At 36.8% G+C, this 13,978-nt stretch overlaps 1 protein-coding gene and 1 long non-coding RNA gene across 7 annotated transcripts in view; one reads left to right on the top strand and one right to left on the bottom strand.

The window, feature by feature from the left end:
* The first annotated feature begins 8,552 nt into the window (after nt 1-8,552).
* The window catches only part of LOC27208727 (RNA-directed DNA polymerase from mobile element jockey), a 77,912-nt gene continuing 72,486 nt past the window's right edge, over nt 8,553-13,978 (top strand). For 2 of the 3 annotated variants that reach the window (XM_039292833.2, XM_044922599.1), the window contains exons 1-2: nt 8,556-9,468; nt 9,519-9,661. In XM_039292833.2, the coding sequence (XP_039148767.2) occupies nt 8,657-9,468; nt 9,519-9,661 (955 nt within the window). In that variant the 5' untranslated portion in view covers nt 8,556-8,656. Of the gene's footprint in view, nt 9,469-9,518; nt 9,662-13,978 lie in introns of all 3 variants that reach the window. The other variant, XM_039292834.2, reaches the window with a different exon arrangement.
* On the bottom strand, nt 9,138-12,223 carry LOC120284477. Of its 4 annotated transcripts, none has more exons than XR_006541591.1 (5): nt 11,556-12,223; nt 11,036-11,050; nt 10,452-10,982; nt 10,282-10,356; nt 9,138-9,881 (listed from the first exon to the last, which is right to left on the bottom strand). It is a non-coding gene; the product is annotated as an uncharacterized LOC120284477 (long non-coding RNA). The 4 variants fall into 4 exon arrangements; XR_005543756.2 differs by having other exon boundaries at nt 11,036-11,066; XR_005543757.2 differs by having other exon boundaries at nt 10,888-10,982; nt 11,036-11,066; nt 11,556-12,208.

The following is a 13,978-nucleotide window of genomic DNA, read 5'->3' on the forward strand; positions in this document are numbered from 1 at the left end:
CTAGGCCAGCAGTTAAGAAGGGTAGTCCCCCTTCCATCATAATCATCTTAATTTATACATATATACATATGTACATACAAATGTGGTATCGAACGCGCGAACGAATACAAATAGACAAATTAATGCAAGGGAGAAATAACATGTAAATTAATTAAAATAAGAAAAATTCAAAACCGGCACATGCTGAAATTAACACGCAACAGTCCCGTTAGTTTGTTCTTTTCGTTCCCTGGCGTTCTTCGTATATATACATATATACATATGTACATACAAATGTGGTATCGAACGCGCGAACGAATACAAATAGACAAATTAATGCAAGGGAGAAATAACATGTAAATTAACATTAAAAAAAAAAAAATGTTTAGCGCAAATCTGTGATGGCAAAATTGTCACACAATAATTAGATAATTTTTTTTTCCTCGCTCACTCTCGTTGTTCGTATGTACATATGAACGCGCGGGCAAATGCACGCTGACGAACTAATGAGATGAAGAGAAGAAAGAATGAAGGAAAAGAAATAAAATATAAGAATGCTCGCAGGCATTTCAGTTATGGCAGCTCGTATGTAAAAAAAAAAACACAACAACAATAAAAGAATGAAAAATAAAAGGAAAGAGAGCACAACTGACAAATTACAGTGACAGTGTCAAGAGACACAGATTTTATTATTGTTCTATCTGACTTGGGTCAGGGGCTGTACTAAATGTACAAGCCGAGTAAATAATTTTGAGCTGACTTAAGTCAGGGGCTGTACTAGATGTACGAGCCGAACAAATAATCATAAGCTGATTTAAGTCAGGGGCTGTACTAAAGGTGCGAGTCGAATAATTAGATATGAGCTGATTTGGATCAGGGGCTGTACTAAAGTATCAGTCGATAGGTATGCACATGTATATGTATACCACGGTATATTCCTTGAAAACTATATGTAACTAATTACGATCTGACTAAGTCAGAGGCAGTTGGCCAAAAATATTAAAGCAAAATTTAGTTTCAGTCGACCTACAAGCAATGGCAGAGAGCGTAATCAGGCCGTTTCTTTGCGAGACGATTGAGAAGTCCCTGTTGCGTGTGGAATGGGAGAAATGGCTTAGAGCTTTCGAAATATATGTGCAAGCTGAGGAGATCATCAGTTCACCATCCCGGAAAAGAAACAAATTGTTACATCTTGGCGGCCCTCAGCTACAAACGGTAGCATTTTCACTGCCCGGAGCCGTGATAACGGAAACGGCGGCTGGAGACCAGACCGACATATTTCAGACGTTAGTCGATAAGTTGAATGCGTTTTTCTCGCCGAAACAGAACTCAAGCTTCGAGAGACATTTATTTAGGAACCTTTCTCCTGCAGAGGGAGAGACATTTGCGAAGTTTGTATTGAGGCTGAGGTACCAAATTCAAAAATGCGATTTTGGATCCACTAAAGCCGAAATCGAGGAGATCTGTTTAAAGGATAAAATCATCGATAGCTGCTCCAACATAAGCCTAAAACGGAAACTTTTGGAAAAAGAGTACAATTTATCGGAGATAATAAATCTCTGCCAAATGGAGGAAGAAATCAACAAAGAGTCCGAGATAATGCGACCACAGCTGAATCTGGATGGAATAAACAGAATACAAACGAATACAAAATCGTCCAACATGCAGTGGGAGTGCAGCAGATGTGGTCGAAAAGGTCACAACCATAATAGCCCCAATTGTCCAGCCTTAAAACAACAATGCAATAAATGCACACGGTTCGGGCACTTTGCAAACAAGTGCCGAACCAATTTAAAGCGACCAGGAAACCAGAACAACAGCAATTCAACAAAACGACAACGCTCAAACGTGAACCTGGTAAATGAAGGGGATGATAAGAAACCGGCAAATAACTGTTTTAAAATTCTAAGTGACGACGAAGACGAAGTAATCAAATGCCAAGTGGGTGGCCAAGAAATGCCTTTCATCATCGACTCAGGATTACGTTTCAATCTCATAAGTCCGGAGGATTGGTCAGTTCTACAAGATAAGAAAGCAACAATTTTCAACGTCCAATGGGACTGCTCGAATCATTTTAGAGCATATGCTTCAGACGAATTTCTGCAAGTAATCTGTTGTTTTGATGCACCTGTATCCATTGGATCTAACCCGGAGGTAATTGCTCCATTTTTTGTAATTAAAAAAGGAAAACAATCACTACTGGGCAAGGAAACGGCGATAAAGCTACAAGTATTACGACTCGGTTTGGGAGTCCACAGTATAGAGAGCGTATCTCCATTTCCAAAATGGAAAGGATTGCCAGTTAAACTATCCATTGACCCAGACATCAAACCAGTTCAACAACCGATGAGGCGGATTCCAATAGCGTTGGAAGAGAAAGTTATTGGAAAACTGGAGGAAGCGTTATCCCTCGATATCATTGAACCAGTAATGGGACATTCTCAATGGATCTCACCAATGGTCATGACATTCAAAGAAAACAGGGATCTCCGCATCTGTATAGACATGAGACTAGCCAATAAAGCAATTTTAAGGGAGAACTATCCATTGCCTATCTTCGAAACGTTTATGACCAAACTGAGAGGAGCGAAATATTTTTCTCGTCTGGATCTCAAATATGCATATCATCAATTAGAATTGGACGAGGCTAGCAGAGCTATAACAACTTTCATAACTCCTCGTGGGTTGTTCCGGTATAAGCGATTGATGTTCGGGGTTAACTCTGCACCCGAAATTTTTCAAAGAAGACTGGAGGAGCTACTGGCACCGTGCCGAAATGTCCTGAATTATATTGATGATATCATCATATTCGGAACCAATGAAAATGACCATGATAAAGCCGTAAAAGAAATAAAGGATATATTGGAGAAAAACAATGTCCTCTTGAATGCGGAGAAATGCATTTGGAAGACGGATAAAGTTAAATTTCTTGGGCATATCCTGTCAGACAAAGGAATTGAAGTTGATCCGGAAAAAGTATCCACAATCCTTTCATTCAGAAGTCCCAAAAATAAGGAGGAGGTCCGCAGTTTTCTGGGCCTTGTCACTTATGTTGACAAATTCATACCGGATTTAGCCGACCGTACAGAACCATTAAGACGTTTGCTAAGAAAGGATTGCAGATTGGGATAAAAATGAGGAAAAAGCATACGAGGACCTAAAATCTCATTTGGCCAAGATACCAAACTTGTCCTTTTTTGACCCCGATAACACTACACAACTGATAGCCGACGCCAGCCCTGTCGCACTCGGAGCTGTACTATTACAGTTCACTAGAGACAAGGAACTAAAAATAATTTCGTTTGGTAGTCGGAGTCTATCGGATGTTGAAAAGCGATATTCACAGACGGAAAAAGAAAGTCTGGCCATAGTCTGGGCTGTTGAGAAGTTTTATTTTTAGCTGGCTGGATTAGAATTCGAGCTGGTGACGGATCACAAACCACTGGAGGCAATATTCAAACCAACTTCGAAGCCTCCAGCGCGAATTGAAAGGTGGCTCTTACGCATACAGGCGTTCAAGTTTAAAGTAATCTACAAGGCGGGCAAAGAGAATATTTCAGACGCTCTGTCTCGACTTTGTGAACTGGCTGCGACGAACTCTTCCTGGCGAAATGATGAATATAATGTCTTTCGGGTCATCGAATACTCTGTTCCTGCAGCGTTACACATATCAGAAATATCCCAAGCAAATAGTATGGATGAGGAAATCATTGACGCCATGTCCTGTTTGGAGACTGACACTTGGGATCCATGTACATCAAACAAATTTTACCCATTTCGATATGAACTTTCGACGCTTGGGAAAATTCTGCTTAGAGGAACACGATTAGTCATCCCGGCAACACTTCGAAAGAGAGTATTAGAACTTGCCCATGAAGGTCATCCAGGCGAGTCTGCAGTGAAGCGGCGTTTAAGGTCAAAGGTATGGTGGCCACGCATCGACCGAGACGCAGAGAATTTTGTAAAAGCATGTAGAGACTGTTTAGTAGTCTCTCAACCTTTAGGGCCAGCACCGATGCAGAGAACACCATTTCCAACAAGCGCTTGGATGTCGATAGCCAGTGATCTTTTGGGTCCATTGCCGAATGGAAAATATGTCCTGGTCTTTATAGACTATTTTTCAAGATACATGGAGCTAAAGTTTATGCAATCGATATCCTCAACAGCTATTATTGGGGGAATGAAGGAAATATTCTGCCGATTAGGGTTTCCAAAGTACCTGCGGACAGATAATGGTAGACAGTACGTTAGTGAGATGTTTGAAAATTATTGCAGTTTGAATGGCATTACCCTAATACGGACTCCACCATATTGGCCTCAGGCTAATGGTGAGGTGGAGAATATAAACAAGTCCCTAGTAAAAAGACTAAAAATTGCGCACTTAAACAAGAAGAACTTGGAGCAGGAAATTCAGGAGTTTCATTTAATGCATAACGTCACCCCTCGTGGTACTACTGGAACAGCCCCTTCAGAGTTAATGTTTAATCGTTTGATTCGAGATGAAATTCCTAACATACAAGATGTTGTAGGGGTTTTTACTGACTCGGCTGAAAAAGATAATGACCAGATACAAAAGCATAAAGGTAAAGTAGCTGGGGATAAAAAGAGAGGGGCAAAGGATGTAGACATTCAGGTAGGAGATCAGGTACTAATGAAAAACGTAATATTTCCTAGTAAGCTGACACCGAACTTTGACATAACTGAATACCAGGTCTTGGAGCGAGAGGGAAATATTGTTAAAGTCTCAGGGGGTGGTAAGACACTTCTTAGGGACGTTAGCCATCTAAAAAAGATTCCAGCTGCCTCCACCACGATGACGGTTCCGGCTTCCACCACGAACTTGGAGAAACACAACCAACACTCGCTGGCCAAGTCATCCGAGGAAAACTATACGTCTGCGGGACCTGGGTTGAAGCTCAAGCTGAAAAACATAGGAGGGATGTGGGAACCGGTGCGAGAGGAAGATGAGCGCAACTCACGCTCTCCCGATTAATCTAACATAAGCAGAGAGACGAGCGATCGGGCTGGAGAGAGAGAGAGTCAGTCGATCAATGGAGTTGAATGCGAACACACGTATTAGAAAAATCATTGTAAATTAATAATAAGTAATAAAACCAACTGTGAAATAAAGTGTATTGAAACGGAGACGAAACTACTGAATTATTACAGAATCAATACTTGAAGCAGCAGCAAAAGCGTCAACTCCACAAGACAACCATGCAGGATAAAGTTTAACAAGACAAGTAGAGATACTGAACTGCTTGTGCTTGAAAAATTACGTCTTTGAAGGGACTTTTCACAGAATTACCAAACCGCTTAAGAAAGAAGAAGCGAGCGCACAACTAAGGTATATCGAGAATCTTACACAGGTACAAAGAACTCGTTGTGGAAGGACCACAGGAACCTACAGGCACCAACAGAAACGGTTGTACCTCTCCGTAACTCTACCGGAAACTGGTCTCGCAGTGACACGGACAGAGCAAGAGTCTTCGCTGATCATCTTAAAAAAGTATTTCAATCAAACCCAGCCACTAACTAATTTAGTCTCCCGCCTTTAACAGCATCTGACTTAGCACCACTAGATCCTGTAGAATTTCGACCAAGCGAGATAACGAAAGTCATTAAAGAGCAACTCAAGACTGGAAAATCGCCTGGCTACGACTTAATAACCCCGAAAATGATCATCGAGCTCCCAATGTGTGCAGTTCTACGAATCTGATTGCTCTTCAACGCAATTACTAAAATTGGATACTTCCCTCAAAAGTGGAAGAAATCAATTATAATTATGATCCCTAAGCCTGGGAAAGACAAAACACAGCCATTATCATACAGGCCAATATGCTTACTTACTTGTCTATCCAAGCTATTTGGAAAAGTGCTGCTGCTACGCATCAGCCCCCACCTCAAAACACACAACACACTCCCATTGCACCAATTTGGTTTTCGGGCAAAACATGGAGCCATTTAACAGGTTAACCGCATCACAACAGAAATTCGCACAGCCTTTGAACACCGTGAATATTGCACAGCTCTCTTCTTAGACGTTGCACAAGCATTCGATAAAGTATGGCTGGATGGACTTATGCTTAAAATAATCAAACTGCTGCCTCAAAACATACATAAGCTTCTAAAGTCTTACCTATATAAAAGAGTGTTCGCGGTCAGATGCAGTTCAAGCATTTCAAGCGATTGTACTATAAAAGCCGGAGTGCCTCAAGGAAGTGTTCTGGGCCCAATTCTATACACCCTATACACGGCGAACATCCTAACAAACTACCAGCTAACGATATCCACATTCGCTGATGACACTGCTATACTAAGTCGATCCAGATGCCCAGTAAAAGCTACGATGCAACTAGCACGCCATCTAACGTGTGTCGAACATTGGCTTGCAAATTGGCGCATACGAGTGCAAACTCGTAAGAAAAGTGCAAACAGGTAACATTTACTAAACAAACAAACCTGCCCGCCCTTGGTAATGAATCACACTCGCATCCCACAAGCCGATAACGTAACATACTTAGGTATTTATCTTGACAAACGGCTCACCTGGCGGAAACACATAGACGCCAAGACGACGCACCTCAGTTTAAAAGCAAGGGATGTAGACTGGCATATAAACGTTCGCTCTCCCCTAAGCTTGGAGTACAAAGTTCTTTATATAACTCCGTTATAAAACCCATATGGACCTATGGCTTCGAGCTATGCAACGCATCGAGAAGCAACATTGACATAGTACAGCGAGCACAGTCTAGGATTCCGAGGATCATTGCTGGAGCTCCATGGTATCTTCGGAACGAGAATATACACAGAGACATACAAATAAAACTTGTCATTGAGACAATAGCAGAGAATAAAGTAAAATACAATGAAAACATCCAAATCCTCTTGCAAGCAGCCAAAGCCGACTGCACCGAAACGACCAACCAGCCCAGCGTTAAATTTGTTAGGCCACACAGCACGAATCATTTCATAAAATGATATTTAGTTAGTTTAGAATAAAATTTGAAAAGTTATTGTTAGTCTCATAAGTAAAAGGGAAGATTCAACAAATAAGCAAAACATGGAAAAAAATCACTGGATAATGTTTTGTCTGAATGTATTCGAGTGGTTTAAGATTTGTTACATTGTTTTTTACATAGATAGTAGATAGTAGTAGTAGATAGTAGATAGACTATACTCAGTCTATAATTATGTTGATTAATATTTCTTCTAATTGGACAGAACAATTAAATGTTTTTATCATGTTATTGCCTTCTATTATAGTTTCTCTATTAATACAGTTTTGGTTTAGGATAGTCTTGGGAAGGTTCCAAGTTGTGATTGTATTAGGCTCTATATATTTTATTTCAAAATCAGAATGTGTTTTACTGTATCTAGATTGTGTTGGGACCTGGTTTAGTATACCAGTTATACATTTATTTACAAGCTTTGAGAACTTGTCATGTATTGTATCGGTTAGTATGTTACGTTTACCTTCTGGTAGGGTGTTATTTTAAAAACTGGTGTTTTGGTTATTTCTCTTGGAATCAGATTTAAGCCAAGCTGACGTTTTGATATTAAGAAGATTTTCAGAATTAACGTGGACTAATGAATCGTGTTTATAATTTTTGGATTAAAAGATATATACCTTAGCGTGTTAGTTTCAAACCAAGCTCTATGTTTCAATGTATTCAGTGAATTGCTGTAAATTAAAAATGTTTAAATCTATCATATGTTCTTTTTCAAAGTTATGATTTAATTGACTATTCAATTCGATTCTTTTGTTAATGACTTCTATTACGTGGTTAAGTTCGCTTATTTGTCCATTATTTTTAGAGATGTCGGCTATTCGTTGTAATAAAGCTTCTTTGCCTTCTTAATCTAAAGTACCGAATAAGAACAATTTTAATTGTTCCCATAAAGTTAACAAGACCGCTTTTACTACGGTTTACAATTAAAATTAAATTATACCGTTCATTTCTCTGTTAAGTTTTTCTACTAGATACTGTATTTGTGGTGAGTTATTAAAAGGTTGAGTTTGTTTAATAAGTTCTTCATAAGTATTTTCGGGTTTAGTAAAGTTAATAGAGAAGTAATGATATTCGTGGTTTATCGGCAAATCTATTGATCTGGTTTGAAAGATTAGGTGTTTGGCCTGGATAGGAGTTACTTCTAGGTATTGTGTGTTAATTGACGATAGGAGGCTTAATATGAGTTTCATGCTCGGGAGCAGGCCTGGAATTATCGTTATTAGATTTACTTTTACTAATTTCCTTATTTTATTTTAAAATTATATTTATAGTGTATTATTTTTCTTCCTCTATTTGTTTCTTCGGAATGTTTATCATCTATTTGTCTTAAATTTCCTGTCTTTTTGAATGGGTTAGTCGTTTTTGATTTAACAAAATCAAATTTTCCCACAATTTTCAACCATTTTGGATATATTTTCGTAGTTTTAATAGTCTTGTAATAGTTTACCTTTTATAGTTTACCTTTCAGCTTGTTAATACATAGTATTTTCTACAAAAAATCAATATATAAGGTGGAGTACACCTTTCTGTTCCTTAACTACATATATCGATCATAGCAACCACTTTGTTTATTTACAGACATATGTGACGTTTGAAAAATATACAACATTACGAAGGCCGAAATATATTTAGTTTTCAACACCTATTTTTACATATATTATAAAATGTCTGATCCTGAAGACATTGATTGTGATTTTCCCATTAGCTTTGAGCCTAATCCTGAGACATCTCCTGAACCAGAGGAATTGGGCCTTCTTCCCCCAAATCACCCACTACTAAGCAAGTTTCAGGACTGTTTAAAGGGTCACTTAATACGTACTAAACGTGATATAGAAAATGAAATTGCAGAAATAAAACACCATGTTAAACTGAGAGAACAGCGACGAGAGGAGCAAGGATTGACATTGTATGATATGCAACAGAAAATGAAATTTCAAGAAAAACAAATTATGGAGTTATCCGCTGTTATAGAAAAACATTTAAAAAATCGACAAGATGAAGAATTTAACACAAAAACCTTAAAAGCGGAAAACGAAGAAAAAATTAAGTTAACTAAGTCACAAAAAACTCTTTACCATGAAAGAATGGCAGAACTAGGTGACATGCAAAGTTTAGGAAGTAACATCAAAAGATGGGCTTGTTCCGTTGAGGATGAAGTAAAAAATGCTAAACGCATTGTTAGTAGAGACGCCCAGTTGCAAGACCAGCTATCACAGGAAAAACGAAAATCAGATATACTCTTTTATAGGCTGGATATAGAAATAAAAAAGAGAGAAAACGAGTTACTGTCGATTTGTGAAGAAGAAGCTACAATGAAAGAAGTGATTAATATTTTAAATATGAGCATAGCAAATGCCAATACAGATTTAGAGGTTTTGCAAAATGAACACAAACGGCTCACACAGGCATGGAACGAGGTTATTATAGCCATTCAGTTGAGAGATAAAATTTTATTTCAAGTACAAAGCGCAGCAAGGTAAGCTAAGCAAATGAAAAGGATTTAAGTTTTTTAACATTGATTTTAAGAAAACACAGGGAGGCAATGAAACACAATATAGCGGGAATAGAAGCTATCAAAAAACAAATTGGAAAGGAAATGGAACTAAATAAAAAATTGGATTCATTTAAGCAACGACTGGCAGATGAAACTAATTCCTTAAGAAGGGAATGTAAGTATTTCATTGTATATTTCTAGTTATCTGAATACCTGTTAAACGGTATATCAGATTTCCGATCATATCTGTACATGTCCGTCTGTCCGTCAGCATACACTTCGGGATTACTGGAACAATTAAAGCTAAAAAGTTTAGATAAGATATGCATATTCCAATAAGACACAGCCCAAGTTAACGGTTAACTGATGTTGCCACGCCATCAATCCGACCAAAACTGTAAAAATGTAAAATGTTTTCAAATTTAAAATTTTTTATTGGACTTGTAAATGTATATTGACATGCTCACACTTTAAGAAATATAATATATTTTCATTTTTTTATATGTACATCCGTTCCCTTACATGTCTATACCGTATACATCACATATATATATATATATATATATATATATATATTATAGTATATTGTATGTTATATGTATTATATAATATAATTATAATTATAATTTACAATAATTATAATTATATCTATTGTATGTATATGTACATGTATGTATGTATATTATATACATATGTATGTATATTATATGTATATATATGTATATATAACTTTGTCGTCTTTGTCTGATAGGTGAAGAATTAATTTAGTTCCATGAGTCTTCTTTTTCAACTTACAGTGATATTTTATACTCAACGGCAATAAATAGATTTTCAGCTTATCAATCACAAGATTCCATTCATTCAGAGTCCCTAAAAAATCATAGACAAAAATTGAATAAATTAGTTTAAATGTATTAATCTTATATGAATGCAATTTCGGGCCAGATTTAATTTGTTATGCTAACCGTTTTATACTGATTAATTTGATCACAAATGCAGATATTTTGCAATGCTCCCAAATATATATATATATTACAAGAACAAAATACTACGTGATAGATATACCCCTATATGTATATGTTCAACCATTCCTTCCAACCATTTAGACTATATAAAATTGTCATATATACTCCCACAGTTCAATACACAAGTTTTCATCAGTGAAACACCGCACAATTTGTATGAAAACTATCTATGTATGAATCGCTAAAACAAAGCATAACAAATCACTAAATCCTCAATGATTTTTAAAGAGACAGAAATTTCGATTGTGTAAGAGTATTGCCTTTTTAGGCAATTTTCATGTCAGTTTTTTCATCTCCTTTCATCGATGAAACATTACTTCTTATTAGTTATTTATTATTTCTATGCGTAGGATTTAAATTTAAGAATAAAAAATACGTATTAAATTCCAAAATCTGGAGCGTCTTGTTGTCCTACGGAGTTAGGGATAGTTTCTTTTGTGGAACTTGGGTCCACATGTCCGTCCGATTAACCTTAAAGTAAAATATATTAGTATAATGTATGCAAAAATGAATTACAAATTTACCTTAAATGATCGATTCTGTGAGTAGTATTTACTGTTGTTAATAAATTAAATCAATTGCTTGGAATAATTAATGTATTAAATTCTTAAAAATGGTACTTAATTAAAATCGCTTCTGCTTCTCACACAAATCTAATCGAAAGTGATCCACGAAAAAAGGGCATGTCTTTTAGAAACACAATATGTTTTGTCTTATTGTTATTTCGCTCTTGCCAATTCCCGTCCCCTTTAACTACTTACAGTATGTCAAGAAACTGTTTACACACTGCGAAATAAGTTGAATTTTTGACTTTGAAGGTAAAAATAAAGAGTTCTTTGCTTAAATATCCGCAATTTTTTAAACAATATAATAAAACAATATTTATTTTACTTATAAATCGAATAACAAATTAAGAACATTAAATATACAAGAAAATAAACAACAAATTCCAGTTTACACACTTTGGCACTTTTGGTACATATGTATGTACATAATTAGTCTTTTAATGTTCCGATGCACATTACAAATTTACAAATTTCTTACTTGAGTTTTATTTATTCTTTATTATTTCGAAGATAAAAGTTAACTGTTTGAATATTTAATCAGTCACGGCTGCGCTGCTCGCATAAGATGCCAGCGGCCGGACTGCTTAAATGAAAAACGTCTATGCTCATACATAAATGTGTACATATGCATACATACAATGTGAACGCACCAGAAGTTGTATTTATGTAAATTAAACAATTATTAAGGTTTTTCAAATAATAATTATTCTTCTTTATTAAGTGCATCAGAATACGACTGATCCCTTTTGAGCTCTGTCTAAAACTAAAGTACAATTTTATATTCAAATATTTATAGCGGCACTTCTGCTGCTATTTCTGTCAACGTTGCGCCTCGTGACTTCTCACACCACCACGTCCAGAATGCTAACGCTGCGCCTGTGGGTGTCCGTTCACAGTAACCGCAAATTCCGCTGATTTATCGCAATAGACCGGTAATTTTTGTAGCTCGTGACGTTGACTTGAGTCACGACGGATGGTGCTGGTTTCTGTTTCAAAGACTTGTAGTGGTTGATGAATAATGTCCCATTTAGGGACATTGGTAAGACCCCGTGATTGTTCGGTTGAGGCCTTTTTGATCAGTGACTCTTATGGCAGCGTCATTAATGATGATGATACCTTCGTCGACCTGGGTTATTGTATCTAGGTGGCTGGATCGGGTGTTGGATCGTGGCTTCGCATTGGTTTATTGCACAGGTTTTTGAGCCGCAATCTGCGACTATATTGCTGTGTTCTAAGTTTACTATTGTATTTTTATGTTGAACAGGATAAATTTTGATCTTTTTACTGAATAACTTAGGGTTTGGAAATTTAATTAAAAAATATATCATATTGTTTTGGAAAACTTTAACTTTGGCTACTTCTGAAATGTCAGCTACGCTGGCATTCGTGAGTTGTTCATTGTTAATTTATTTTATATCAATATCGTCCAAAATGACGGGGTTGATCAAAAAGATTTTGCCAAGGTGAGTGAAGTTACTATATTTTCTTAACTAGTAATGATTATTATATTTTTTGCTAGCATTGTTTCAAACAAATGTTCAGTGTCTATTTCGTCGGCTTTGTTGATATCATTTAAGGTTTTTGTCAATTGGTTTTATAATTTGGTGTTTATTTCTACCTGTCTATTTTCTGCCTAACAATTTTTCTTGCCGGAACCAAAGCTGTTCCCTAACAAGGTAATACTACGTTTATTTCTATGACTGAATTTCTTAACCTAGTAAAAAGCAAAATGTAATTAAGAAATGCTCGTATTTATTATTTGAGAGTGTCCTTGCTGACTACCCTTCCCTTAATAAGAACCGTCGTACCTAAATCGGCTTCGATCGTTTCTTCCGAGCAAAATGGTGTTAGCTTGTTACCTAACCGTTTCTTTGATTTTAACCAAACTTTGTCGCCTACTTGATACTCTCGGTGAGCTTTTGTCTTGTTGGCTTGTTCACGTGTTTTGTCTTGGGTTTCCCGGATCCTTTTTTTGATTTCCGATTCTAGCTCGATTGGTGTTGATATCTACTGGTTTCTTGTTTGTAACTGATTGGATGGTTCTATTATAAGCGGTTGTTGCTAAAAGGATTAGATCGATTGTGTCATCGATTAATTTATCTACTTTTAAGCAACGGGCAATCTCCACGAGTGTGCTATGAAACCTTTCCACTTGCCCGTTAGATATGCTATGTAAAGGAGGGGCGTTTGCTATTGTTATGTTAAAATTATTAAGTATCATTGTGCGAATTGTTTCTGAATTAAGGGATTTCTCGTTGTCACAGTAAATGGTGTTTGTGCCAGGGAAGAAATTTATAATCTGCAAGAGTGGGCCTTTGATATCAGTGATTGCTCGTGAACTTAAAGGTTGAACTATGGCGAACTTGGAAAACTTGTCAATGCACGTAAGAAAGTGTTGCTTGTCTGTGTAGAATATATTTACGTGCAAAAGTTCTCCGGCGTAGGATGGTATTGGGATTTTTCCTAGTGTTTGCTTGACAGGGTGACGTTTGTACTTTGCCTTTGAACAAGTTTTACAATTTATGGCCACTTCAGCTGCTAAGCGGCTCATTTTCGGGAAGAAGTAGTCGCGCAATATCTGCTTGAAGTTTTCTTGGGCTGCTTGATGTCATGTTCTGTGGTTATTATTTCAGTTTGCTCTGTCCTGACAGTAATGTCCGTTACCAAGTATTTACAATACCTGAATGTCGTTGAGGGGAATGTCTCTATTAGTCTGTGTTGTAGGAAGGTTAGTATTGGGAGTTTGCACTGTATGGCATTCACAACGTTTGCATTTACTAAGTCCAGTACAGTGTGCCATAGGCTTTCTCGGTCTGTAAATTGGATTATATGTCGGAGCTTGTCCTTGAATATTATAAAGGTTTTAACTGATGGTATGTCTGTGTGTTCAATAATAATTTG

Source organism: Drosophila simulans, chromosome 2R, assembly GCF_016746395.2.
Source record: "Drosophila simulans strain w501 chromosome 2R, Prin_Dsim_3.1, whole genome shotgun sequence".
Classification (NCBI taxonomy): domain Eukaryota; kingdom Metazoa; phylum Arthropoda; class Insecta; order Diptera; family Drosophilidae; genus Drosophila; species Drosophila simulans.